This window comes from Solea solea, chromosome 19 (genome assembly GCF_958295425.1).
Source record: "Solea solea chromosome 19, fSolSol10.1, whole genome shotgun sequence".
NCBI lineage: Eukaryota > Metazoa > Chordata > Actinopteri > Pleuronectiformes > Soleidae > Solea > Solea solea.
In genome coordinates this window covers 20,172,163-20,199,912 of record NC_081152.1, presented here as the reverse complement: position 1 = coordinate 20,199,912, position 27,750 = coordinate 20,172,163, and the positions used below count along the sequence as shown (strand labels likewise).

General features: G+C 36.5%; 2 protein-coding genes and 1 long non-coding RNA gene across 4 annotated transcripts in view; 1 reads left to right on the top strand and 2 right to left on the bottom strand.

Annotated features, from left to right (window-relative positions):
• rab27b (RAB27B, member RAS oncogene family) overlaps window positions 1–12,873 on the top strand; it is a 34,490-nt gene extending 21,617 nt beyond the window's left edge. For both annotated transcript variants that reach the window (XM_058617106.1, XM_058617107.1), the window contains exons 2-6: window positions 5,391–5,564; window positions 5,706–5,794; window positions 6,439–6,542; window positions 6,806–6,929; window positions 8,042–12,873. In XM_058617106.1, coding sequence (XP_058473089.1) covers window positions 5,412–5,564; window positions 5,706–5,794; window positions 6,439–6,542; window positions 6,806–6,929; window positions 8,042–8,228 — 657 coding nt within the window. In that variant the 5' untranslated portion in view covers window positions 5,391–5,411 and the 3' untranslated portion in view covers window positions 8,229–12,873. The remainder of the gene's footprint in view (window positions 1–5,390; window positions 5,565–5,705; window positions 5,795–6,438; window positions 6,543–6,805; window positions 6,930–8,041) is intronic.
• The window catches only part of LOC131446107 (uncharacterized), a 36,440-nt gene extending 21,619 nt beyond the window's left edge, over window positions 1–14,821 (bottom strand). The window contains exon 1 of the long non-coding RNA XR_009233890.1: window positions 13,789–14,821. This is a non-coding gene — a long non-coding RNA (uncharacterized LOC131446107). The remainder of the gene's footprint in view (window positions 1–13,788) is intronic.
• A 1,249-nt stretch (window positions 14,822–16,070) lies between these two features.
• Window positions 16,071–27,750, bottom strand: part of LOC131446104 (cingulin-like protein 1) — a 51,386-nt gene continuing 39,706 nt past the window's right edge. Inside the window, exons 8-23 of the mRNA XM_058617104.1 lie at window positions 26,437–26,745; window positions 25,370–25,468; window positions 24,729–24,893; window positions 24,510–24,614; window positions 24,342–24,400; window positions 24,048–24,195; window positions 23,866–23,970; window positions 22,625–22,777; window positions 22,368–22,535; window positions 22,112–22,285; window positions 21,784–21,873; window positions 21,607–21,690; window positions 20,985–21,103; window positions 20,778–20,886; window positions 19,961–20,124; window positions 16,071–18,830 (exon numbers count right to left, since the gene is read on the bottom strand). Coding sequence (XP_058473087.1) covers window positions 18,689–18,830; window positions 19,961–20,124; window positions 20,778–20,886; window positions 20,985–21,103; window positions 21,607–21,690; window positions 21,784–21,873; window positions 22,112–22,285; window positions 22,368–22,535; window positions 22,625–22,777; window positions 23,866–23,970; window positions 24,048–24,195; window positions 24,342–24,400; window positions 24,510–24,614; window positions 24,729–24,893; window positions 25,370–25,468; window positions 26,437–26,745 — 2,193 coding nt within the window. The 3' untranslated portion in view covers window positions 16,071–18,688. The remainder of the gene's footprint in view (window positions 18,831–19,960; window positions 20,125–20,777; window positions 20,887–20,984; window positions 21,104–21,606; window positions 21,691–21,783; window positions 21,874–22,111; window positions 22,286–22,367; window positions 22,536–22,624; window positions 22,778–23,865; window positions 23,971–24,047; window positions 24,196–24,341; window positions 24,401–24,509; window positions 24,615–24,728; window positions 24,894–25,369; window positions 25,469–26,436; window positions 26,746–27,750) is intronic.

Genomic DNA, 27,750 nt, shown 5'->3' with positions numbered 1-27,750 from the left:
TCTAAGGCCAAGCTGTGCTAACGGTTTGGCCACAGACAGTTTGATCTGCTTCTAGACTGTTTATTTTAAAGTGTGAACTTTCCCCTCAACGTTTGATTTCGGACAAAAATTGACAGCCCTAGTGCTAAACGCTTGTCTTCTCAAACATGCTTAGCATTTTTGTGCAATTAAACATTTGTATGTTAAAGTAATTTTACTGGTATGTCTTGTGTAAATTTTATTGTTTCTTAAATTGGATCCTTTTTTAAATTAGATTTCAGAAGATCCACTTCAAATTTCGACAAAGACTTTCCTTGTGTTCTTTGCTTATTGGGTCTGAAAAGCTGAAATGTTCCGGTTTGAGGGGTAAACCTTGCCATCACAAATTAGATCATCAGGGGAACAATGTTTGTCCACGTTAGCGGTTATTGATCCTCGACTGAAGAGAAATAGATTGGAAACGACAACAAAGGGCCCTCCGTTGAGCCCACAGAACAATTAGTCAGTTGTCTGATTTGCTTAAGTCGATGAAGAGACCACAACAGTCAAACCTAAAGGTCGCTGACAAATGTCTGCCGACCTTTTGTCCATAATAGGTATTTGTGGTACATCAGATTGAGGGGAATTTCCAGATTCACCCATCACGGAGGGTTGAGCACTCAAACGCCCGGTCTGGATTATGCCTGATTTTAAGAGGCGGAGAGTTTTCTGAGACTTTCTCCCACACACCCACTCCACTCGCCCATAACTGCGTGGGGTACATATGTGAAAGGACCGTGGTCTAACTATTTTAGACCATGCGTGACGGAATGACCAAACCAAATGAATAAATTGAGTGATGTCACCGAGGCCGAGGTTTGGCTCAACGTAAAGTAACACAATATTGGATTTGCTTGTAGAATGTTGTTCTTTTTGTGGCACAGACCTGAATACCTGCATACCCTATCTACCAAGTAAAGGTACTGGTCTCAGTCCAAACAAAAGCCTGACCCAGGGCTTTATTGTTCCAAACCAAACCGTACCATGATGGAAACACAGCAATAGTGCCAATGCAGGCGATGTAGACCTTCTCAGGCTTTGACAGAGGTGACATTCACCCTGTTATGAGTTGATGTACCATCAAAATAATCTTGGAGACATTATTTGAAGGTTGAAATCTAAATTTTCTTCATTGTACAAAATAAATAAACTTGAAATTATACTTGTAGATGGTGCTAGCATAGAAATGAAGGAGGTAGCAGCTTATTCAGCTACTGTTTTAATCATTGGTCATATCAGGGGATCTCAGCCGATATCCAATAATACATTTTAAAGCCAGCTTTAAAAAATGGTGCTTGTACTATATACAAATATCCAATGAAATGTGTTCAAAGGAGTGAAACTGCAGACTTGTATGTTTCTGAAAGTCATGTTGCTCGTTCTTATCTCAAAGCACAGGGAGGAAGAACAAACCACAGCTTCCTTAAAAGATGCCAAATTGACACTAATTCACATCACTGATATGTCAATAACACACCAGTCGTATCTTCTCTGTGCTCAAACGACTGGTTTGTTTTTCCTCCGTCTCTCGTGTTTCACCTCGTTTGTTTCCTCTCCTTCTCTCCTGTTGTGTCGTTCATACATTTTTAATGTTCTCTCTGTGTTTTATGGTTTTGTTCTTGCTGCTCATATTAAGACACAGGCAAGACATTTCCTCCACAATCCACAGTAGTACATTAGCTGTACATTTCTTTCTTTCTTTCTTTTTAATTAATGCGGCTGCCTGCTGTGTGTACATATCTCTGAGTGCTCGCCGTTGCATTAGAATACAGAGTAGTTGACGTTAATGACAGTGTCATGTGTGTAAATATTGAACTAGTGCTGGCTTTAAAAAGAAATGTTAAAGCCTGAATCATGTTGTAATGACAATATCTAATCAGGAAAAAACATAATAGGATATTTTCATAATGGCTTATTGTCATCGTACAGGATATATATAAAAGGAAAATAAAACATTTATCTGAACACCAAGTTTATACACTGGATTTACTGTGTGTTACACACTGCACTATTCCCTAAAAGCAGTGGTTCCCAAAGACTGGGTTGGGACCCACAAATCAGGAGGTTTTCTTTGGGTCCCCTTAAAAAACTTTTAAGATTTATGTGTATATGTTTAAAAAAGAAGTTTAATTTCTTATCTATTAATCTGTTATTAATTATTTGGTCCATAAAATGTCAGAAAAAGTTGATCAGTGTTTTCAAAACCTGGAAAAGATGATGTTCTGTCAACCAAAATGTCTTTGTTATATGGAGCAAAAAAAACTAGAAAATATTCACATTTAAGAAGCTGAATAAACTGAAATTATTTTAAAAAAATACCTCAAATTGATAAATCAATTCTCAAAAATATAGCTTTTAACACAATTTATATTGAGATTATCTTTAAAGAAAGATCAAGTATGAAACACTAACTACACTTATTAGATGTTATCTCATTCCTTTCCCAAATTAAAGTAATTTTGACTTAATTTATTTTATTTAGACTCAGCATTTAAAGCAACACAATGCAGGATTTGCTCTCTGGGTCCCCCTACAGTTGGTAAACAGTACTGTTTCCTCCTCAGGCTTTGACAGAGGTTGATTATGTTATTTGAAGGTTGAAATCTTAAATTGTGTCTTTCACCACCGCCATGAAATTGAGCAAACATTTTGCTGTCAGCTGACCAGGCTGCTGTCGACTCGTTTACCCGGGGGAAATAGTGACTGACGGACTCATCATGCTACACACGCCGCTAGTTTTTCCACCAGTAATGACAAATCAATGAGGTCAGATCCTCCTCCCTTGTCTCACCCTCAGCCTCCCACTCCCCGAGGGCTTTGTCAATACCACGACTAACAGAGGCTAAATGTCTAATATAGAGATAGTTTCAGACAGATACATTTAAACTGCGTCGCCTTATATAGAAAATGTTTCTTTTATTTTAATAAATGGAAACATTACTTCTTTAAAGCAATGTTGGATTTGTGATGTTTCTCATAAACCATTGGGTTTTTATTTCTTTATTCCTCACAGGATTCCTCGTACTGTGCCATATGTAAATAATTAAAGATAACACACTGGCTAACTAGCAGTACAAAATATTTCAGGGTTTGTCCGGGAAGTTAAAGCAGGGAGGGTAAACTACGTCATTAATCAAAATCAGTATTTTGATAGAGAAAACGAGGCAGTAGTAGACCAGGAGTACGCCACAATCACAAATTTAGCCACTTAACAAAAGACTCTCTGGATAGAAATCTACAACGGCTTAAGTCCAGAATATTTTAGGAATACTTTTGCCACTTTATCTCAATAATAGACGACCTTTTACAACTGGAAACTGAGGTCTGTAAACTGTGCACTCCTTCACACCAAAGTCCATTGCGAAAATCAGCAATTCAAGCTTGCGGGGAAGAGCTGCTGGTGTACTGCTGCCTCATGTGGTCAGTTTGTGTCACTTAAAATCCAAGTAAAGGAATTCAAACCCCAAATTCATAAAAATAACACATTTGAAACTTACTGATGCAGCAGTGGATGAACAACTCCTGTGGGCTGTGACGTTAAAATCGTTTGTTTTCTCTATGGACTTTGGTGTGAGGGGAGAGTGAATTTACTCGTTCTTAAACCTAGGTTTCAAACTGGATTAGCAGCATCTGTGTGTTTGTGCAAAGTCATGACACAGAAAACTGACTTTCACACAAATTATATAACGTTTCCGTGTGTGTCTGTGTTGTGCTTTCACAGCTGCTATTTTTTCAAAACTGAGATGATATTAAAATGAAAAACCCTCACTCGTCAGATATATGTTTTGGCCGGGCAGTGAACGACAACGCCTCCGATTCACACCGTCGCAGACACAGTGAGGTTATTGTGAGGAAATCAGAGCTTGCGGTTAGTCCGTGTCCACGTTACAATATAAAGCCCAGTGTTGTACGTTGTTCCTCTCAGCTGAGTGAATTAAAGAGTCTTATGATCCACTCTCTAAATATACCACATGTACTGTAGCTGCGAGGCAAACACACAACAACTCACTGGATCATCTCACATGAAGACTAAATTCCTTTTCTTTCCCCCTCTGATGTACACGCCTCTTTATTAGGTACACCTGCTGAACTGCTCGTAAATATCTAATCAACCAATCACACAGAAGCAGAGAAGTGGCTGAAGTTCAAACTGAGCAGAATGAAAATAATTTAAAGAGACTGTCTATATCTTCATTAACGTCTTATATTTTATTTTAGATTCTTTCCATGTATATTTTGCTTATATATATATATATATATATATATATATATATATATATATATATATATATATATATATATATATATATATTCCTCTAACATAGAGTTGTTATGTGCCTGAAACTTTGCTGAACACAACAATTTCCCACTTTTGGGATCAATAAAATACGTCTATCTATCAATCTGTTTGAACTAGGGTTGAAACAATTACTCGATTAATCGATTACTAAATGAATCTTCAACTATTTGTAAAATCTATTGGTCTTTTTAAGAATTAAAACAAGTTTTCTGATTTTTCAGCTTCTTAAATGTTAATGTTCACATAGAATGGAATAAAACAGAGAAAAAATATCCAAAGAGCAGCAGTTTTCAGGGAGAAAATGACAGACAGATTCAAAACGATAGAATAATATAATTTTTCTGCATTAAAATGTCTAAAAATGTCAAGACTAGTGTACATACTGTATATTAGCCAAAATGTTCCCAGCACTCATGGAATTCATGGAAATCCATATTTATACTGAAGGAGATCATTGGCTTTGTGGATAAAATGCCAGAAATGTTCATTGTTAAGCCACGGAACTTGGAACTGGTCCTTATTCTTATATTTCACAATAAAAGCCCTGGAACTGGGTAACCAAAGTGCTTTAACTTTGAAACGAGTATGGGAAATGTTTTGTTCATGACGCAACATTGACTCAACATGTCAAGCGACATAGTCCAATTGTTTACATTTGATCAGTAACTTGTGTGCGTCGTAATATTGTTTTTAAATATTGTTAAATACTCGTATTTACAGCTCAAAATAATTAAAATATCTAAAATTACGGTATAAATCACAGTAAATTAGAAATACTTTGAAGTACAAATGTGTTAAAATTGCATATAGTGAAGGACACGCTGTGATTTCTGTCATGTGATTTTCACAAAGTGCTCTTACTACATAAACGTCACCAGGAATCTCATGGTTTGTTTTTTTAAAGTTGGGGGTTTTGACTTTATGGGAACAGACTGACCCTGTGATTGTGTGTCCATAATTCAGCCGTCGGTTCTGAGAGCTTGTATAAAAACACACACACACCAGTGTGTATTCTCAACGTGGACTTGTTTAATCTCTAAATTCTCCTGTTTTGTTTGTTTATTTTGTCTAGGTTTATATTCGGGTCATCACTATGACTGATGGGGACTATGACTACCTTATAAAGCTCCTGGCCCTGGGAGACTCTGGTGTGGGAAAGACCACGTTCCTGTACAGATACACAGACAACAAGTTCAACCCCAAATTCATCACCACAGTCGGCATCGACTTCAGGGAAAAAAGAGTGGTGAGTTCACGTTTGAAGCCTCAGCTCCACTGAAATTCCACACGTTCTCACCATAAGTCCTAGTTACCATAGTTACCTTGACCCAGCGTTTTTCTTTTTTTGAACTACTAGTAAACTAGTAAGGTGTGTGTTTGTCCTCAGGTGTACACGTCCTCGAACCCTAATGGGACGAACACAGGGAAAACCTTCAAGGTCCACCTTCAGCTTTGGGACACGGCCGGACAGGAGAGGTGAGGACAGTGTGTTTTTATCAAAATTACAAAAAAAATGAAATCGAGCTTGTTTAATTTCACCGAGCTTGAAACAACAGATCTCTACCTCTGTGTGTGCATGTTTGTGTTGCCTCACAAGGACCGAGTATGAACACCACCCTTGTCAGGACTGTTACGTTTTATGGGGACAAAAGTCTTGTTCTAATCACAGTTGCTTACATATAATGACTAAATTAATCAGCAATTAATCAACTTTTCCCCTGTAAATTAAAACCAAGTTTTTGTGATTTCAGCTCCTTTACTTTTTCCCCTGGTTGATTTTATCTGATTTTAAATGAATATTTTTGCTTGGTGTACAAAACAAGACCTTCAGGCTTCTTTTATTGTGAGGTTTGGCAAACACTAATAGACATTTTGCACCGTTTTATTGACAACAAAACTAACTGATGACTCAAAAATATATAATCTGTAGCCACAGCCATGTTTGCAGTTGATCAGATTTAAATAAAAATGAGTTTGAGACTGGAATATTGACACCAAGACTCTTTTTGCTCAGCTCTTTGGACTGGTAGTTATATATGTATATATATATATATATATATATATATATATATATATATATATATATATATATATATAATGTTTGCATGTGTTTGTTTCAGGTTCCGCAGCCTGACAACGGCGTTCTTCAGAGACGCCATGGGGTTCCTGCTGATGTTTGACCTCACCAGCCAGCAGAGTTTCCTCAATGTCAGAAACTGGATGAGTATGTTGTTATTTATATGTTTTTAACCTTTTTGGGGGTTTATGGACTCGTCCTGTCGATACATTACTCTACGGTGCCTCTAGTGGTCAAAAACTCTGGAATAAGTAAATTAAAGGGAACATAAAGAAGTTGTAATATGAAGAAAGTCTAAATTAAAAGTGTTTGTGTCATGTTACACATATAAATGGATTGACTTCTAATTATTAATGTTTGCACGTCTCATTTGTTTGTTTGTTTGTTTGTTTGTTTGTGTTTGTGTCCAGGTCAACTACAGGCCAACGCCTACTGTGAGAACCCAGACATCGTGTTGGTGGGAAACAAGGCCGACTTGGCCGACCAGCGGGAAGTTCAGGAGAAACAGGTCAAAGAGCTGGCTGATAAATACGGGTGAGGTTTGAGCCTCTTTTTTTTTCAGAAAATATCTGGTAATTTGGCTCCAGACATTCTCTGGACGCGCTCGTCTTCACAGGTGAAGACGAGCGCGTCAAAACCAGGGTCTAAAAATCCCTTCTCTGTTCACTAATATAATATGTGTATTATTATGTATATACTGTGTTATATTAAAATCTTAACATACTCCCAAAAGATACAAGCAACGTTGCAGCGGAGTATTACAGCCAAACTTAAGTGAGGGGAAAAAAAGCTTTTGAGTGTAAATTATATTACAAGAATAAAGTTGTAATTTTATGAGAAAAAAGTCATAATATTACAAGAATAATGTCGTCATATTAGCAGAAGAATTTGCAAATATAAAAAGTTTTATAAGGGATGTGACATCAACAGTTTCTTAAATTCTTAGACCAGCTCGTTTGACAACATCCAATATCTGATCAAATATTAACACAAACAAGCAGTTGAACAGGTGTACCTAATAAAGTGGTCAGAAAGCATCTCATCACACACACACACACAACACAGAGAGAGATGGATGGTTCACGACACTGACGTTTTTTAACAAATGACTTCCTGTTAGATGAGGCAACAAGTCATTTCCTGGTGTCTGTCCAGTCAGCTGATTCCTCTGTTGCCTGGCAACAACAACTCTGTTCTAGGAAGAAATGAACCAGAGAGAATCTGACAATAAACCTCATTCATTTAATATATTATGGGGTTCTTCTTAAACTTGTTTGTTAGGAGAGGTTGGTTGTTCTGGAGATTTATGATGTGAAGTGTTTACTAAAGAAAAACAATTATGAAGAAATATTATAATTGTATGAAGACTATGTACAATAAAGCTGATTAAAAATAGTATTGTTAAGAATAAACCTGAAAAATAAAAAATGATATTCATATTTTTGAAATTTTGATAAAAAACATACCAAGTTTTTAAGAATAATTATCTTTTAAACAAACCATTGAGATAGTTTTAAATTATAACAGACAAGTTATAAATAAATTTAAAGTTTTGTATAAAATTTTCAGTCTGAATCTGCACTAAAGTCTAGAAATATGATTAGGAACCAGGACTAAAGTCTTTCCATTGTTCTTGTCCCTCTCAGGATCCCGTACTTTGAGACGAGTGCGGCGACAGGCGCAGAAGTGGACAAGACGGTGATCACACTGCTGGACCTGGTCATGAAGAGGATGGAGCAGTGCGTGGACAAACCGCCCGCAGAGGCCGCCAACGGCAACGGTGCCGCCAAGCTCGCCGAAGAGCAGCCCAGCGCCAAGAAGTGTGCGTGTTAGGTCAAGAGGTCGATTCAGGAAACCACGCACGCACAAGAGTCTGTGTCCGTCCGTCCGTCCTTTCTACTCGTTACATTCCCACCATGGTTTTTACTCTCCGCTCTGTCACGTTTGACCGCATGTTTCTTTTTTCTCTGTCTTTTCCTCTCAAACATCATGCTTCTCTGTCAGTGACACAGTGCTACCGCCCTCTAGTGGACATCAACTTAACACAGTGTCAGTGTGTGTGTCTGCCACAGAGCTTTTGTTCAGGAGGAAATGAAATTCATATAAAATGTGCAACCTGTTTTATGGAATTAGATTTGTGTCGATATTTTCAAACAACACTTGTTGACAAAATGAACAATAAACAAATTGCAAATAAAATATGGATATAATCGTTCAAAAATATTGTATTTTGTTTGTTTGAAAAATACACTTTTTTGTTTGTAATGATTGGAATTTTGACTCGTTTGTGTTTGCGCTCCCTTGGTTACTGAGTTTTGGAGTGACAGCTCAATGGTGCGTAGGTAGTCACAGGCTTGGAGTCGCTGTCCGTCTGGAATTTCGTTCCGACAAAATAATTGTAAGTATCTAACGTTTATAATCTGACGAATTTTGTCAGATGTCGACAAGGAAAACTTGGGGACATGTAGCCAATCAGCAGGCAGCTTCCCAAGCCCCGCCCATGGTCAGAATCCTAAACAACAAAACAGGTGCAAAGAAAAAGTTTTGGAGCTCAAACGCAAAAGAGTCGGATCAAACAAATTTCTGATCATTGCAAACAAAGTGTCTTTTCAAATGAATAAAATACAGTATTTTTGAACAATTAAATCCATATTTTATTTATTTATAATTTGTGTATTTTGATTTTGTGGTTCATTTTTGCTTTGCTTTGTGAAAAGTGTTTGAAAACATTGACACAAATCTAACTCCATTAATAGAAATGCTTTATTTTACCCATAATTGTTACAAAAGATAAAAAGCATTGGTTGAATTTAAAATAAAAATACAGTCTAGATTAAATGTCATTTTGGGGATCCCAACTTTTTTTTGGCCCTTTTATTTTGCCAGTTGGGGCTAGAGAATGTGGGAATCCTTGTTCTAAATGGATCTAAATTGAAGTTTTTCCACCTGAACCAGGCTCAACAACTGTGTTACCACTGTGTTATTTAATTCATATTTTACCCGCCTCACACATGTTCTATGTTGCGCACATATTTGCCTACAATCGTCGTTTTTACACTTACAATTTTAGTGTGATTTTCAATCAAAAAAATGATATTTTTTCTGCAAACGCATCAAATCAACTCACGAGTGAGTGAGGATGTAGTTTTGTTTTTTTTTTTTTTTAATCGTACAATGGGTGGAGAGATTTTTGATCACCTGTCCCTGGAACCGCCCTTCACGACCAAATCGAAATAGTCACAGAACCCACGTCACACAAACCAGCTTTTACACCAGTTTTTTAAGAAAGAAAATTAAATTATCAGGGTTCTCACAGGTCCTTGAAAGCCTTTAAAAGTTTGTGAATAAAAAAAATAATAATTCAAGGCACTTGGAAGTTTTAAAAAATGTCCACATAGGTCATTGACAGTGCTTGAATTTCGTGCAAGAAAGAAGTTCAGTTGATATTTAGGCCACCGTGGGATGGGGGTGTGGCCAAAAATACCATGTTACGATAATATCACGATATTGTGATATAGGCACACAACAGCTCGAGTGAGAACTTGGCGCCATCTAGTCTAGTGGACTGAAACATGAATTTTTTTTTTATCCACAAAAAGTTTAATGTGTTTTTGTAACATCCTTTAAAAACAATTACATCCATATTTGACGTCTCAAAAGCACTAAAATATCGCCACGCATAACATTGCGATATTTCACTGTATCGGAATACGTAGGTTGATTATCGGAACAACATGTCACATGTGTGCAGCTGAGGATAAAAACATTGTTATGTATCATTATTAGAGCGTCATCGGCGTACGGTTTCACACTGATCTTAATGCCATGGCTTTTAAAGCGTTATTTCGTGTTAGAGGTACAGATTATTATCAGCTGCTCTGAAGGTCAAAGGTCACCGTGACTCGCCAACAACTTAACTGGAGGAAAAAGTAACTTGTAATGCAGTTTTTAAAAGAAAATGGTTGGGAAGGTGAATCATACGAAGTATTTTCTGTATCTAAAATGTATTTTAAAGAAATACTCAAACCTCCGTCAGGTGATGTTCGATCTCATGGCAGCTGATTTTAGCTCAACCTTTCTTTGACTTCTTCAGTTTTAAACCCAGCGCTTTAAAGGCCCCTTAACACGACCAATGTTGCTATGAAACGACTAATTATTTATATAACATAGTATATAATATAATAATAATGAGAAGAAATTAAACATTATATTCTAAGTCTAATTTAACATGTTTTGTTATATATGTACATTTATTTGCTGTAGTCAAATAATTATTCCTGAAAATGTAAATGAGAAATAACTTTGGCTTTTTGTTTTTGTTGGCTCATCCATCTTTTGTCTTGTTTTGTTGTTTGTTTTTCCTTTCACGTATCAGATTATCCGTTAAACTTTGAGCTTAGCTGTTCATTTCACAGTAAAAATTAAGATGAATTTATTAAATGTAGGGCTGCAACTAACGATCATTTTCATAAATTGATTATAGTGTTGATTATTTTCTTGATTAACCAAGTATAAAATGTCAGAAAAATGTCTTGTATTTGTCCACAAACCAAAATAATAACTTTTTATTGATTTCTTTGTCAAATGGAGCAAAGAAACCAGCAAAGCATTCAAATTTAAGAAGCTGAAAAAACATTCAATCTTTAATAATTGATTAATGGAATAATTGTTGCAGTTCTAAGTAAAAACAAAATCTAGTTTGGTTTCAAGATTATTTCCTTTTAAAAAGGTCCAATATGCAATTTGAGGTACTGAAATGTCATTAATATTAATAATACATTTTGTTTGTCTTTTGTCTCTGAAGGACGTTGTCAGTGAACAGAAACTAAGTCAATGGTTAGAAAAACAAACGACTTAGTTTATTTTTATTTGTTTTTTTAGGTCAAATGTTGGCACAGTATGGTACAGAAGAACATTGTTATGCATCATTAGATGAGTGTCGTTTTGTTTCAAGTCGTTTTGTGTGGAGTACCAGACGGCAGCTACGTCAGCTGACCCTGAAGGTCTATGGTCAACGTGACTCTCCAACAATTTGACTGGAAAAACACATTTTTTTAAATTTCAATGTTTTTTGAAGGGTGTGCCAAATAAAAACACAAAACATCACAAGGAAAAGTTTTGTTTTTAACAACGTCTTTTTTATAGGTCAAATTGCCAATATTTAAACTGTGCCATATTAAATACTAATTATTGTGGCTCTAATGATACTTGACATCACGTATTATTCAGTAAGCATTCTGTCTTAAACTAAGTGCTATTCTTAACAAAATCGTAAATCTAAGATGTTGAAGAAAAGGTTGTTTTTTTTAACCTTTTTTTGTTTTTGCTGAAACTGAACCAGACGTTTAATGATAATCAAGTAAAACCAAGACAATGAGCTAAAAAGAGGCTAAAATGTTCCATCTTGTAACCTTTTAAAAACAATTTTTACAAAAAGCAGCTTAAAAACGTCTTTAAAAGGTTAATATCAAGTGTTGATTTTATTAAAGCCACTTGTCGGATTTATATTTTTTTTGTTCGTTTTAAACATCAAAAGTGAAGCAATTTTTCATGTTTTAGTCACACAAATCTGGTCAATTGCATTAAATTGCGACAGAAAACCAACCTAGCAACTTTAAGTGTAGAGACACAACCATCACAAAGAGCAACAATGCTAAATTATTGTTAGTTTTGCTTTAAAGTATTTTAATTTAATTTAAAGTACTGAAGCGAATGATACAGATTTAGCATTTGTACGTAATCTAATCTCGTGAAAAAAATTTGCGTCACACAACAGTGTCAGCTGAAATAAATCAAGTTAAGGTTTTAATCGTATTTGAAACTTTAATAATCCAGAATTTATTTTACGTCGTGAACCAAGGCCTCTTAACAGGGACAATCTTCTTTTACTTTATCTTTCATCTCTTCTTCTTGTGCTTCTCATCATCTTCGCTCCAATTCCATTTGACACATTTGTCCGACTTTTGCTTCACGTTAGCGCTGAGTTGTGTGCGTTTGTTTTACTGCCTTAAACCCGAGCGTCTCATCCTCTAATGTCGTTTCTGAGAAGTTTACACTGTTTGAAGAATCATGTTGTGCCTGTTATTAACTCTGATCCTCTGTTCAAGTGTGTGAGCTACTATAATATTTTAATGCATTATTGATTATAGAAAAACAAAACAGAGGCAAAAAGGAAGAAGAAGAAACACTGATGTTTTTGTGCCCGATATATGGAAATGACTCATTAATCCTAAAGTACGTCTAAGAGCTTTTATTTTTGGAAATTCTCTGCGTGAATTCTCCTCTCTGATGCCTGCAGTTTGTACACAATTGTTTCTTTTGTTTTTTTTTGTTTTCCCCACCGTGTGCATCGATGCCTGTGTGTGTTTGTTGGGTTTGTTGCACTGTCAGCATGTTTGACACCCTGAGAATGGAATGACCTGTGATGTGTTAAGTGTTTCTAATGTCAGAGATGCAAATAAATCTGTGGTTGTTTTTACCCTTTGGCTCTTTTTTTTGTGTCTCGACGAGAAGTGTTGAGGTGTGCGGGTCACAAAAAGTGATTGTAGTCTAATGTAGTCTAAATGTCATCAGAAAATGTCTTGAAAACATCATATAACTTAGTATAGTATCAAAAAAGTTAAAATATAATATCCCAAAAGGTCATCAAAACCACCCGAAATACATTGTAGTATAATAACGTACAAAAGAGTAAAAACATTGTAATGTAGTGAGGTGTCGCATATATTGCAAAAGTTATCAGTCGGTCACAACCACCCGAAAAACAACAAAGAATAGTAACTTACAAAAAAAATAGTCAAGCCATCAAACCACCCTTAAAATATCAAAGAATAGTAACGCACAAAAAAGTAAAACCAACATTTCAACCTAGTGAGCTGTCACAAATATCGCAAAAAGTCATGACATCATAAGTCATCAAAAACACCCTAAAAAAATCAAAGAATTGTAACGTACAAAAAAGTAAAAACGTCGCAAAAGTTATCAAAACCACTCTAAAAACATCATTGTTTAGTAATGTCCTAAAATAAATTTAAAACGTAACAAACATCACAATAAAATATATCTATAAATGTCTAAATGTGTACTACCAGTGGTACACATTTAGACAGAATATGAGTACAAATATGTGACACACTTCCTGTGTCTGCCCTTTCAACTTAAAGCCATGCCTAGTTCAGCCCTATAGGTTTTCTTTTTTTAGTTTTATTCCACAACAAATGAAATCTTGCAGATTAAGATTATGATTAAGGGATTACCCTAGAAATTAAATACAAGTTTCACTTTGCCCCATTAATGCTTCAGTGCCCTTCATAATATCTATGCACGCCCCTGTTAACACTCATTCACCGCATTATAACACAATCGACATGGATTAAAAAGAACAGTCACTTACTTACTAGATTGATGATTGATGATTGATTGGCGTTATAGGAAGCGTCAGGGATTATATGAAGACGAGATTATGTTCATCCATAAAGACATCATAGTCTGGTTCCATCAGTGAAACAAAGTCCAAAATTGATCTTCTCGTTGCAGACTTGGCGTAAACTCCGCATTTAAATGTGACGCTATAGTTCTGCGTCATGTGCCCAAATAAGCACATTTTTACAGGTGGCTGGAGAAAGTTCCCTCTGTTTTCTGTCTCATCATCTTCCCTGAGACGTTGTTCCACCGCAGCTTCTTCTCTTCTTCTGTTCGGTCAGATTTGATTCGCTTTTCTGGAACCTTCTTTAAATGACCGGCAGCGTCGCATTTTACCGGCTTTCTCTGTGTTCAACTCGCACCAAACGGTTCTCAGATCCAGTCAGAGTAAAAAAAAACACCACCACCAGAACGATAACTGCGACTGTCCGGTGAGCGAAAAACAGTAGACTGAGTCCCGGAATATTCCAGTCAGATAAAGTGCTCAAACCAGAAGGAATTAGAGCTCCTTTGCTGGGGACCAAAGGCTGTCGCTGGGTCCCACAGTCTAAAATCCTCCGGTCTTGGGTCCTCGGGTCTACGACCCTTGACGGCGCTGCTGCTAGTGCTAGTGCTAGCATTAGCTCCGTGACCAGTGTGGGATCAGAACTTGGGGCCGGTGTTTCTTCATCTGAACATGGGGTCTCGTCGCAGCGGTTTCCTCCGTATTTAAAGGCTGAATGTCGGTATAAACCACACTGCTCTCCGGCACTCACTCTCCCGAGCTCGTACGCAGGAGTTCATAGTTTGATATTAGTCGTAGTTACTTGTACAGAGGCCGGAAAATCACTTCAAACCGAAATGCCTCTTGGGGGTCGCACGCGCGCTTGCGCAGGAACATAAAAGTTGACATTCAACTTCATACTGGGTTAAATATTAAAATAAAACATTGTCCTTAAAAAATACTTTTGTTGACGATAAAATTGGTGACAAAAAAAATAATATTGTGAAAGTTCTAATGAGACAAAAAAAATATATCATGGGAGGTGCTGAGGTGCCTCTAGGGGGAGTTGAAGCACCAGGAGGCCCCCCCTTGAGCGGCTTTTTCTTCTTTCTTTTATTTAGAAGATTGATGCAATGTTTACAGCCAGATGAAAAACCTTTAAATACAAACAAAATACCATTTTAATGAATGAAACCAAGATAAACACACTCAGTGAAACACCTGATAATTAAGTTCTTAATACCCAGAAATAAACCTTGTAAATAAGTAGTAAATAATCGAGCAATATCTTATAAATAAACAATAAACAAATTAAATAAAGAAATCACATGCAATATGGCAGTATGGAATTTGACTTGACCTCATGATTTTAACTATGAAATGAATTAATCATCTTTTAATACATAACATTTAAATTGCATTTAGCTCACATGATTTTAAGAGGCATTAGTTTTAACTGTATTTAACTACCATGAAATAAATTTTACCTATATTTCCCAACATGGTTTTACCTCCTAAGATGTATAGTTTACAATCGGATCATTAAAATGACTTGCAAACAATGGACTACGACGATGCAACAAGCTCACCGGCTGCGTCTTCCTTGAAAGCTTTGTTTTGCACAGTCTTGGTGTTTCAGTCCAATCCACCAGATCTCATTCCTCCTCTCATGCTGCTTGCTTCCACTGCTGCTCTGTAGTGATTCTGTGTGTGTGACTCCAAACTCACTTGATCAGTGAATCACCTTCACCTGGTGCATTCAGGCTGGAGGGGCGTGGCCCACAGCTCAGCTCAACAGTCAGTGTCATGAGGCATCGCACACATCGCAAAATTTCATGCTACAGCAAGATATCAAAAATATTGGAAAACCACATAGCTCGTAAAAGTGTCAGTAAAATAATACATTAAAAGGTCATACGATAATATAGTAACAATATGATAAAAGTCGTGAAGTTAGTGGTTAACAATTTGAATATATACACTATATATATATATACACATATATATGTATGTATATATATATATATATATATATATGTATATGTATATATATATATATACACACATATATAAACATATATATATATACAGTATATATATACACATATATACATATATATGTATACTAGATTTTGACATTAAAGTTTGCAAAGAAAAGTCATATAATATCATTTGACATTTAAGAAAACTAGACAAGAACGTTGCTCAGAAACAGCTGTTTCAAATATTTCTTCTTGTTTTTCTTCAAAAAAACCCCACAAAAACACAGATTTTATAATATTATCACAGTGGAGAATTTATTTGCATATTGTTTTTAAGAAACTTCTCACCAAAAGAGAGAGAATATGAAACATAAAAATAAATACCCAGGAACAGCAGAACCAGTAGAATGTGACGGAGTGTGTAAGTTACAAAAATAAGTGTTTGTATTTTTCATTTCTTTGTACATGTGTGTGTGTGTGTGTGTTTGTGTGTGTGTTAAAACTATAGTGACATTGTGTAGTAAAGATTTCCCACACAGCTGAAATATGAATATTTTTCATAGAGAAAACTCATGATTTCCAAAAAACAACACAAATACATGAACTGATGTAAACATAAGAATCCAGAGTATCAGAAAAATAAGAATAATAGCTTCATCTTTCTAATAAATGTTTAAAAATAAAGTTCAGGTGCTGCTGTTGAAACAGCACGAAAATCCTGATCAATTAAACCAGTGAAACAGCCTGATTTTCACCCACACATTATTTTATTTTACCTTTGTTTCCACAAAGGTCTGTGTCCGTAATTTTGTTAAACTTCTCCCTTAAAGTCGAGAATTTGCCTTAGATTCCAGACTGTGCACCACAGGAAGTTAGCAAGGATAACTAGGAAGCTATGTGCATCAATTCCATTGTTTGGTGTTGTTGATTAAGTGTTAAGCTGTATAATTAAACATAAACTTGTTAGTCAAACACAAAACTTTTCATAAAGAAAACAATTAAACCCCCAAAAAATACATTTCCATAAAATGTTGTTGAAAAAAACCCTGCATTTTAAAAGTGACAACAGAGCTGAAGCAACAGCTCAATATACTTTTTTTTAATATTTAAATTGTCATAATTGAAAATATATTGAACTAAAATAAAGTAGAACGCATAAAGTCTAGCATGAGTTGACGTTAATACTTAGCTGGAAACTGCTATGCTACTGCTAAGCTGTAAAGAGGCTGTTAGCTGCTGCTGCTGCTGTTGCTAGCTAACTGCAATAAATGACATAAAATACACAAAACAAACAAAACATCATGGTTTAAATTCATGGTACACTTTTACCTTTTTTTCTACCAAAAGACACGTTGTTGTTTCTGTAACACCATATCTTTACATTTCAAGAGCAGAACTGATGCTAACCTAGCTTGCTAGTTTTGTTTTTCCATTTACGTGTTAGCAAACTAAACTGTGTGGGAAATTAATCTTGCTTTTTCTCTGTCGGACCGGACTTGGGAGGAATTTCAACTTTGAGAAGCATCTTAATGCTTCTTAATGTGAATTGAATACTGGGGGACACAAAAGAAAACCCATGAAAACGAGGCGTTTCAACATTTCATACCAGCGCTTAAACTTGTTTTAAAAAACTGTATTTGTAGTAAACCTATTACTGTACACCCTAAATGTGTTCAACGCGCCTTTGTGTGAATCCAGATTACAATACAACCAACTCGGGAGACACAAACACACATTATTGATGGCTATTGTGATTTTCTTCATCTTCTAAATAATTCTCATCCCTTAAATCTCACGTATGAGGGAGGCCCAGAGATACAGCAGCAAAACCCCCTTAAATACCTGATGAACAACACACGTACGCATCATTTCATTCTTTAAAAAATTATCCTCTGCCCCCAACAAGCAACTGCACATTCAGATCAACAACAAAAATAAACGCAAGAATTCAACATAAATAATCTCTTAATCTGAATTGTTTCTGCGTGTGATTAAAGAAAGAAACCACAATCGTGGTTCTTCTGTTTTTCGTGTTATCATCTTACCCTGTGATATGTCAACAGCCTGCGTGGGATACGTTCAAAAAATACTGCATATAAATGTGTTACACATGTTAAACTAAACACTTTTTTTTTAAAATGACGTATGAATTATTATTGGTGTGAAAAGAAGTGACGGCAAAGAAAAACAGAAGCAGAATTGGAGCAAATTATGAGGAAATGATGATTTGTCAAAGAAAACAGGTTTTCATGTTTTTGCAAATGTAAATTTTTCAGAACATTCATTTTTTTTTATTCTACATTTGACTTTATTGTTAAATGGTGGCTGTGACAATAAAGCTAGTCGTATTTAGTTTCTCTCTGCTTCATGTTGATATGTTTTGGTTTTTAAAGAGATTCCCGTTTGGTCACTCAAAAATCCATAGCAGTATGTACGCTGAGTCCGATAAATACTGGTTTTGAAAACAGAATAGAATCGTACGTGAAAAAAAACCAAACACCATCCTTGTGGCCAAAAAAAACAAACAAATTGAAAGCAACACTTTATATGAAAGTGTTTTTTGTATCAAAAGTGTATCCAATGGAAATAAAATGGCTTAGTGTTGTATTTCCTGTCGACCACCAGGAGAGGGCGATAAATAATGAACATTTATGGAGAATTGGTAATAAAATTCTGATGAATTTACACAGAAATTTGATAAAAACTTATTTTACTCTATTACCAAATTAGCTTTGTAATGTATTATTATCAATAATTATTATTGGTGAACAAAACACAACAGAAAAATAATAAATCCTGGTATAATTTTGTGTGCCGTCACATGGGCTGAGAGTCTATTAAAATTAGACATTTATATACACAGATTTATGTTTTACTGAGTGAGTGAGTGAGTGAGTGTTACAGGTTCACACTTTGGAGACATTTTCTGTCTGCTCCTGAGACGGCGGCAGCTGCTGCTGCTGCTGCTGTTCTTCATCTTCATCGTCGACGCTCAGGTCCAGCCTCAGGTTATCAAGAGTCTGACGAATGGTCAGAGCTTCCTTACGTCTGTTGGAGAAAGAGAATGTGAATTTGTGCCAATTAAAGAAATAATAAGAATAAAAAAAGGATAATAAATATCCAACTTGACAACTTGAGTCATTATCACCCTCACAAGGTAAAATCATGTTTTGTAAAGGCCACAGCGTCCCGAGAGCAGCAAATTTTAATTAGTTTGTCCTTGAGTTCAAGTGAATGTTTGTAACAAATTGGAAGAGTTTTCCTTAGATGTTGAATTCACAAGCTCACAATGTTACAGTGGCCTTGTTAAGTGACAATAAACCACCAAATTCTGTGATTCTTTGTTCCAAATCTGAAATAAGTCTCTTGTCAACGATATAATAATTTCTTTGGACTACAGTGAACTTGAGCTTTGATCTTCCACAACTGTCTACAACAGTTCATCGTTCATCAGTACAAGTTAATGTTTTTGCCAAATTTAATACATTCTTGAGATATTGATAGCTGACCTTAAACCACCAAGTTCTAGTAATTTTATTTGTGGGTCCAAGTTACTGTTTGTACCGAATCTGAAAGGAGTCTCTTGAGGTTAACGAGATATAATCTTTGTTTTCTAGACCACAATGATCTACAACCGTCTACAACAGTAGTTCATCGTTGAGCCCAAGTGAACATTTTTGCCAAATATGAGAATTTCCTTAAGACGATCTTGAAAAATTGATAGTTACAGTTAGGGTAACCACCAAATTCTGGTCAGTTACTGTTTGTACAACATCTGAAAGGAGTCTCTTGAGGTGTTAACAAGATATAATCTCCAAATTCTCATCAGTTTATTCTCAAGTCCAAATGAATGTCTGTGCCAAATTTCAATTGATTCTTTTAAGGCATTCTTGAGTTCAAGTTCACAAGGTAAACATGTGGGTTCTTTAAGTCACAATGATCTTGACTTATGACCTTCTGCAACCAACCTACGATCAGTTCATCCTTGAGTCCAAGTGAACGTTTTTGCCAAATTTGAGAGAATTTCCTCAAGAAGTTCTGGAAATATCCCATTCACAACAACTGGATGGACTTGGTAAACATGATACCTCTAACCATAGCAACCATATGACATTATGAGGACAACTATCAGGCCTATGGCCGGTAACCGCATGAACGTTGAGTAGATGGTAGCGTACTTTGACTGCAGGTGCTGGTCGAGCAGTTGCCTCTGCAGGCGGCTGCTGGTCTCCCTCTCCTCGGTCAGTTCTCTCTGGGTGTGACGATACTGCGCATCCTTCCTGCTCGCCTCCTCCTCTGTCTCGTTCAGCTGACGCTTGAGGGAGCGGATCCTCTGGTTCATCTGGAGGAGAAGAAAAACAATTTAGTTCCACAACAAAGATAACTCGGAATTTTGGAACTTCCAGGGCTGTCAGGCAGTGCTTTGACCACAGGGGTTAAATCCTTTAGAGTTCCCAGGGACATTTTCTGCCGTTCCGTTTTTTTATTATCAAGCCATATTGTCTTTGTTGTATGAATATAAGCTCAAATCTGCCAGAGGATATTAATATTTGGAAAAAGTAGAACTAATATTTAACATTTTTACAGCAGTTTTTGGGAAGGTGACATTTTCTGCTGCTAGGGACAAATGTGTCAGGTTTTTTTTTTTAATTCTGACAAAAATAACAATACATAATAAATGTTTCTGCCAATCATTGATCTGTCTCAACATCTAAATATGGATGTAAACATATCAATCTTTACATGATAACAATGTGTTATCGCCTAACACAATGTTCATAGATAAAAATTGACAAACACTATGTCTAAAACTGATTTAATAGGAAACAAATAAGACAGATGTGCAATTAAATCAGGGTTGTTGATTTACCAGAACTGACCTCAACATAGAAATTGTCACTTCTGACTACAGCTAAGACTCACTGTTATCCCTATAATTATTGAATAATTACAGTATATTTGAATTTTTTTGGATTAACTAGTCAAGAGTCTCACCAGATCTTTTTGCTCAGTGGATATTCTGTGCTCCTCCTCCATCTGATCACTCAGCTCGTTGATTCTCCTCTCCAGTTTACTGATGGTGTTAGTGAGGACAGCCTTGTTCCTGCACAACAATACACAAACATTACATGAAATATTTTTGGTCTGGAAAAAATGAATCGTCTTTGGTTGTAAAAACTTCGGGAACACTGTGTGACTCACCGCTCCTCAGTCCTCAGGAAGTTCTCCAGCTCTTTGACTCTGCTCTCGGCCCTGGAGATGACGTCCTCCTGAACTCTGGAGCTCTGCAGCTCGTCCACCTCCAGACGCAGCTCGCGCAACTGCAAAGACATTCACAGTTACAGACAATTAAAAAATAAATAAATAAGTAAAAATAAATATTGTTGTTTGTGACACAATTTTACATTTTCCACAACACTGTCCACTTCTCTGTGCTAGTGTTGTTTTTTCCAAAAGTGCTTTTTACATTGTATATATTTTGATATTGTTGTGTTTTGACCCTCTGGACCACCATACTTTTAGCCACTTAGTAAAAAAAATAAAGACAGTAGCACTGGCATATCTGATGCAATTAAGAGACAGTGTCATTACACACCTGGTCCACCAGGGAGCACTGCTGGAATTAAGTTCATACCATCACAACACAACTAAAATCCTAAATTAAACACAATACCTTTTTTTTTTTTACCAAAAATTGTTCTTTATGTTTGTTAGATTGTTGTAATGGTTTACTGCAGCTTTCCCATAAATGTGTTTGCTGTTGTGTTTTACTGTTTCTACTTGTGAATGAACACACACACACACACACACACACACATCGTACCTGTCTCTCCATCACAACCTTATCAGTTTCAAGCTGATCGTTTAGATCCTTTTCCTGAATCAGCTTCAGCTGTAGCTGCTCCGTCTGACCCCACGCACACACACACAGGAAACATGTCAGTGAACATCTAAACCATAAACAATGAATATATTTGTAGTGACCACAACTGTCATTTACCTGCTCGATGGTTCTCTTGTGTTTGGCGGCCCATCGCTGCTCGCTGTCATGCAGCTCCTCCAGATCGCTCTCCAGGTCGATCATCTTCTCCTGAAAAACGCAGAAATATCAAATATATATATGTACTGTATATATGTATAAAAAAAAAATATATATATATATACACAGTATGTATATATGTATGTATACATACATATATATACATATACATATACACACACATATATATATATATATATATATATATATATATATATATATATATATACACACACATATATATATAGAGAGAGCACATGAGCAGCATAAGCTGTCGTCTGATGTGTACCTGAGCCTGTTTGAGTTGTTTGGACAGGTCGTCTCTGGCCTGGTTCACGCCCTGCAGCTCCATGTGCAGGTCGTCCACCGTCCTCTCCGCCTGCTTACACTGCAGCTGGAGTCTCTCTCTGAGCTGGATCTCCTCCTCCAGAGTCTGCTCCTTGTCGATCAGCTTACCAGAGACCTGCGACACACACATGTGTGATTGACTGATTCTCCACTGGAGTATAAAAGGTTTATGAGAAAGTGTGAGACAGGTGAAATACCTCTCCCTGCAGTCTGTTGACAAGGATCTGCAGCTTCTGCACCTCCTGGTCCTTCTCCAGCAGAGCCTCCTCCAGCTCCTCCACCCTCAGGTGGGCGTCGTCACGCAGCTTCTTCTGCAGGTTCATCTCCGCCACGGCCTGCGTGGACACCTGCACGACCTCGCTGAGCTGGAAACACACAACATGTTACAGATACAACAAAATAAAGATATGACAGGATTTAGAAAAATGTACAGAGAAACCACCACCAGCCGTACCTCTGTCTCCAGCCTGATGATGGTGCTGTTGAGCTCAGACGTCTTCTTGTCTTTGGTTTCTTTGTCCACCTCAAACTCCTCCAGTTGTCGCTCTGCCAGCCACAACTTCTCACCCAGAGTCTGAGCGTGCTGCGTCTGCTTCTCCAGGTTTTCCTGAACACAACACACACACACACATGGTATTTACGTTAAACTTAAAAAAAAAATTAAAAAACTCAAAGCCAAGACAGACTTACACTAATTGCATCGTTGTGGGGACCCATTATTAATATAATACATTTAATTATAAATGTCCTTTAATATAACTTTGGAATAAACTAAATCCTATACTGATGCTTAAAATGAAATATAATGCATTAAACTTTAAAAGCAAAATCATAGGTCCTTACTTTGTTGCGTAAAGTCATAGTCCCCGAAAAGATACAAATACAGGTGTACACATACACACTTTTACATGAATATATACATTTATGAATATAATTTAATTTCCAGTTTCACACAAGTGCACGTAAAGTTTTAGCTATCAGACCTTAATAGTAAATAATAACCGTATAATTTATGTTTTACATTTTTAAGAGAAGAAAATTCCTGAATATATATATATGTATATATGTTTATTCCATATATCCCCATTTTAAGAGAATTAACTAAAAAATAAAACAAAAACTAAACAAAAAAACCCACACAAAAAGGAAATAATTTTTTTTATTTAAAGTTAACATTGTAAAATAAAGTATTTATTACTTTTATATATGTCATTTTTTATCAAATGTATAAATATATTTTAAATATATATATATATATCATTTTGTAAATTTATATAATTTTATAGATTTAGATATAATTTTAAAAATATATTAAAAATAACATATTACTAATAAAAACAAACTAAGTAAATAAAATAGAACTAAAATTAAATCTTAATGTTAAACGAAAATACAAATAAATAAATAAATAAATAAAATAAAATAATTAAATTAAATCTAATTTAACATTCACGCACACTAATGGAACGTTTTGTCCTTGAGTAAAATTTTAAATATAAAAATGAGAAACCTGAAACTTATTTTGGACTTTTCATAGAAAAATAAAACTACAATTGTTTATTAAACAAAATCACATTGCTAAAAAAAAACTTTTTGATGTGAAACATGAGTCATCCCAAACTTGTTTACTTTAGTATTAAAACAGATTCTCCAGAGTTTAGATCCACACCCACAGGTGTTTCCTAAATAACGTACCTCAGCATCCTGGATCTTGTTTTTCAGCGACTGCTGCAGGAAGTTGAAGGCATACTCCTGAGTGTTGGCCTCCACCATAATGTCCCGTGCCTGTCTCACCTCCACCTGCGCAAAGACGACACACACGAGTGGCGTGAACACATGAACGTTACCACCTGCTTCATCATCCCTTCATTACTTACCTCCATCTCTCTGTACTTCTCGCCCATCAGCTGGTTCTCTCTCTCCATCTCTAACATCTGCTCCCTCATCTTCTTCATCTCGTTGGACAGTTGAGCGTTTGTCCTCAGAAGGTCCTCGTTGTTCACCAGGAGACCGCGCATCTCAAACCTTCCCACAAACAAAAAACACGACAGCTGTCAGACTGCAGTTTGTCCTGAAAGCACAAGAGGCGCTCAAGAGCTAACAAGTAAAGGTACATTAAGTTAAATTGAGTTAAGTTTTTTAAGAAGATTGAAGTGTAAGTAAATAAATACCTGATCTGGTTTCTCTCCTTCTCCATCTCCACACTCTCTGCCTCGAGGAACTGGTTTCGCTGAACAAAAACAAACACATAAGAGTTTATAATCATTTGAGAGGTGTAGATGGTCACATGGTCACATGGTCACTTTAACCAGATTAGCCAATCACCTAATCAGACTTACCTTCTGACAGGCGTCCAGCTGTTTGGTTAGTTCCTCGATGTAGTCCTTTTTGTTGGGCGCACCCATAGTGGCGGAGCGTAAGCTGTAATGTGTGGACACCACCTGCTGGGGGCAGCAAACACACACACCGATGTTAACATAACGTGGATGTGATGGTGGAGTGTGTTTTCATGTGGTCACAGAGTGTGTGTGTGTTTGTGTGTATGTGAGTAGACATACAGGGATGTTGACCTCTGGCCTCCTCCTCAGAGTGTCGTAGGTGGAGAACCGTGAGCGTTGCATGGACAGGTTGGCCGAGGTGTTGATGCCCACTGGACTCGTGCTGCGGTTGTTCATGCTGTACAGGTTCATCTCTGAGGTGGCAGGAGACAGTCCACTCTGCACCTGGAGGGACGAGGACATAGACACTGTGAGACAATAGCTAACAATGGCTATTGGTATCGTTAGTGATAGAAATCAATAACAAGACTTTACATACTATTGCAACCAATAGCTAACAATAGCTAACAATGGCAAACAATGGCTAACAACTGCTAAAAATAGCTAACTGTAGCAATAGCAATGGCTAGTCCGAGACATGTTTGCCTTTCTCAACTGGTATTGTTAGCAACAGCAGTTGATAACTATGCTCTACATGCTATTGTTACCAATAGCTACCAAAAGCTAAAAATGGCTAGTCAGAGACATGTTTTGCGGTTAATAATGAAACGGTACGACAAATTTAGTGTGAAACAAATATGACAGAAGTGCTAATAAGAGAGAAAAGAATACACGGTGGAACTTTCTTATGTGATGTGTTGTTAGCATGAAGCTAAATTGTTTTTTGTACTCATGTTTGTGCAAACACTGGATGTAACAACCTTGTACTCTGACATTCGATACACGGGATTATAATCCATGGAAGTGGTCGTAGTATACGGACTGTTGAACACTCGGGGAGGACTGTCAACGACACCCAGCTGTAAATAAACAAAGAAATAAACAACATCAGACACAGGAAAACTAAATGATAAGTGTAGATGTTGTTGTGTTTGTTAAACCCAACAATTTCTCATTTCATTACAAAGCAAACTCTTTTAATCTATTCATGTATATAAAAAAAAAAAAACTCACGATACAGTGAACACACATTGAATTAAAAATGAATTAAAAGACACATTTTAACTTTAGGTGTGAATTACACGTAATTAAAGGTGAGATTTTAGTGTGGAGTGTGTTAAATGTACACTTTAACTGTCAAAATGTCATTTTTATTAAAAACAAAAAGGTGCTTGAAATTTAGATGATTATATTTGATTTGTGAAAGAATGTGAAATGTGAAAGTTTCTCAACTTTTATTAAATTTAGTTGAGGACGTTGAGGAACAACGGGATCTTGTGATAACACATGGACAAAGAGGACGGACAATGAGAAACCTTAAACTTGTGTTTAGTCCAAAAGATGGTACGGTCCAATAACTGGAAAGGAAGAACGTTATGATATGATTTATAATATTATTATCACTTAAATAGAATTACGGCATTGTGGATTACAATAAACTAAAAAGAAAGTTCTACATTTGTGTTTTTTAGAGTCCAAAAAGACAAAGGTTTGACTAATAACCAGTGTTGTAATATAACAAAGTACAAATACTTCATTTCTGTACTTAAGTACAAAATTCATGTATTTACTTTACATGGTTATTTATATTTCTAGCAACTTTGACTTTTATTCCACTACATTCCCAGTAAATGTCACATACTATAAGACTTTTACTTAGAAAAAGTGAGTTCAACTTCTACCAAAGTCATTTTCTGGTAACATACTTTTACTTTTAAATGCCATCATCTGTTTTGGCCAGAAGATGGCACTGTTTAACAACCATAGCAGTGTGTTGTCGAGGAGTTAAACAGCATCTCATTATCACACACACACACCTCTCACTCACCCTGTCAGACATCGTGTCCCAGTCCCGTGAGGTCAGGGACTCCAGGGAGCCTCTGTACTGGTTTGTCCCCAGCCGGGTCGTCTCCCACGGGGCCAGTCTGGGACCGTTCTCCCCCGCTGACCCGCCGGCTCCCGGAGCATCCGTGTCCTTGCCGCCACTCAGTCCGTTGGTCTTCAGGTCATTGGTCCTCAAGTCGTTGTTGAGGTACAGCTGATATTTGGGGTTCTGGCTGGCGGACGTGACTCTGGGTGTGGACGGCTCCTCCTCTGTCGGGCTGTCAGGCTGCTTGTTCAGCTCAAATTCAGACTCCTGGAGGAGAGGGAGCAGAGGATGAGGAAGGTGGACAAAACATGGAAACACACACTGACTGGAGGTGATGGAATTATATATGTATAAAAACTGAAATACTAGAGAAGTTTTGAATGTATATGGATCTAACGTGAGATTAACACACTGATTAATCTCTGTGAGGGAAAATAAATCAAATGCACAGTCTATTCCAAAAAGTATTTTTTAGCTATGAAGTGTCTTCTCTGGCCACTAGGGGGCAGAAGGACTCCACAAATATTTTAGCTCACGCACAGCGTTGACGTACATTTGACAGAACAGAACATATTGGCAAACAGCTGTTTTTTCCACTCGGGTTTCGTCTTCAAAAAATTCCTGACAAAATATCGACTGACTCTTTTTTTTTTTTTTGCGATGAAACGTTTTGACGACGTTCACCGGGTGATCGCGAAAAACTCTGTGCCGCTGCAGCTGTGGACTCTGACGAGAAGAGAAGAGTTCACGTCAACGTGACGCACATTTGTCACATGATTAAATCACATATAACGTCGTCTAAATAAGAACACAAATAGAAATGGATTTCAGTTGGCTTTTTACCTGACCTTTATTAGCTATTTATTTATTATTTGTTTAGTGATTAGTTGTGTGTTTTTACTATGCTCTGTATTGTTTTTAAACGTTTTTATGCTTTCTATTTTTGTTTTTAAATGTTTTCTTTTACCTCCCGTTTTTTGTAAATTAGTTATATTTTCGTCTCCAGTGTTTCCCCTCGCGGGTGCTTTCCTCACTTCTTTTGTCACTTCCTTCCTTCTTTTCTTCACTCACTTCTTAAAGTTTTTAATACATAATACCGGCCATATGTTCGGTTGAGATGGTTGTTGGGTGGGGGATGGGCTGGCGGTGTGCTGTTATTCTTTGATTATTGTTTTTATCCTGTTTTCCTTTGAGTTGAACTGCCTTGTATGAAAATATCTTCAACTCCCTGAGCTGAAATATTTTACACTGATCACTACCTCTAATTCTACA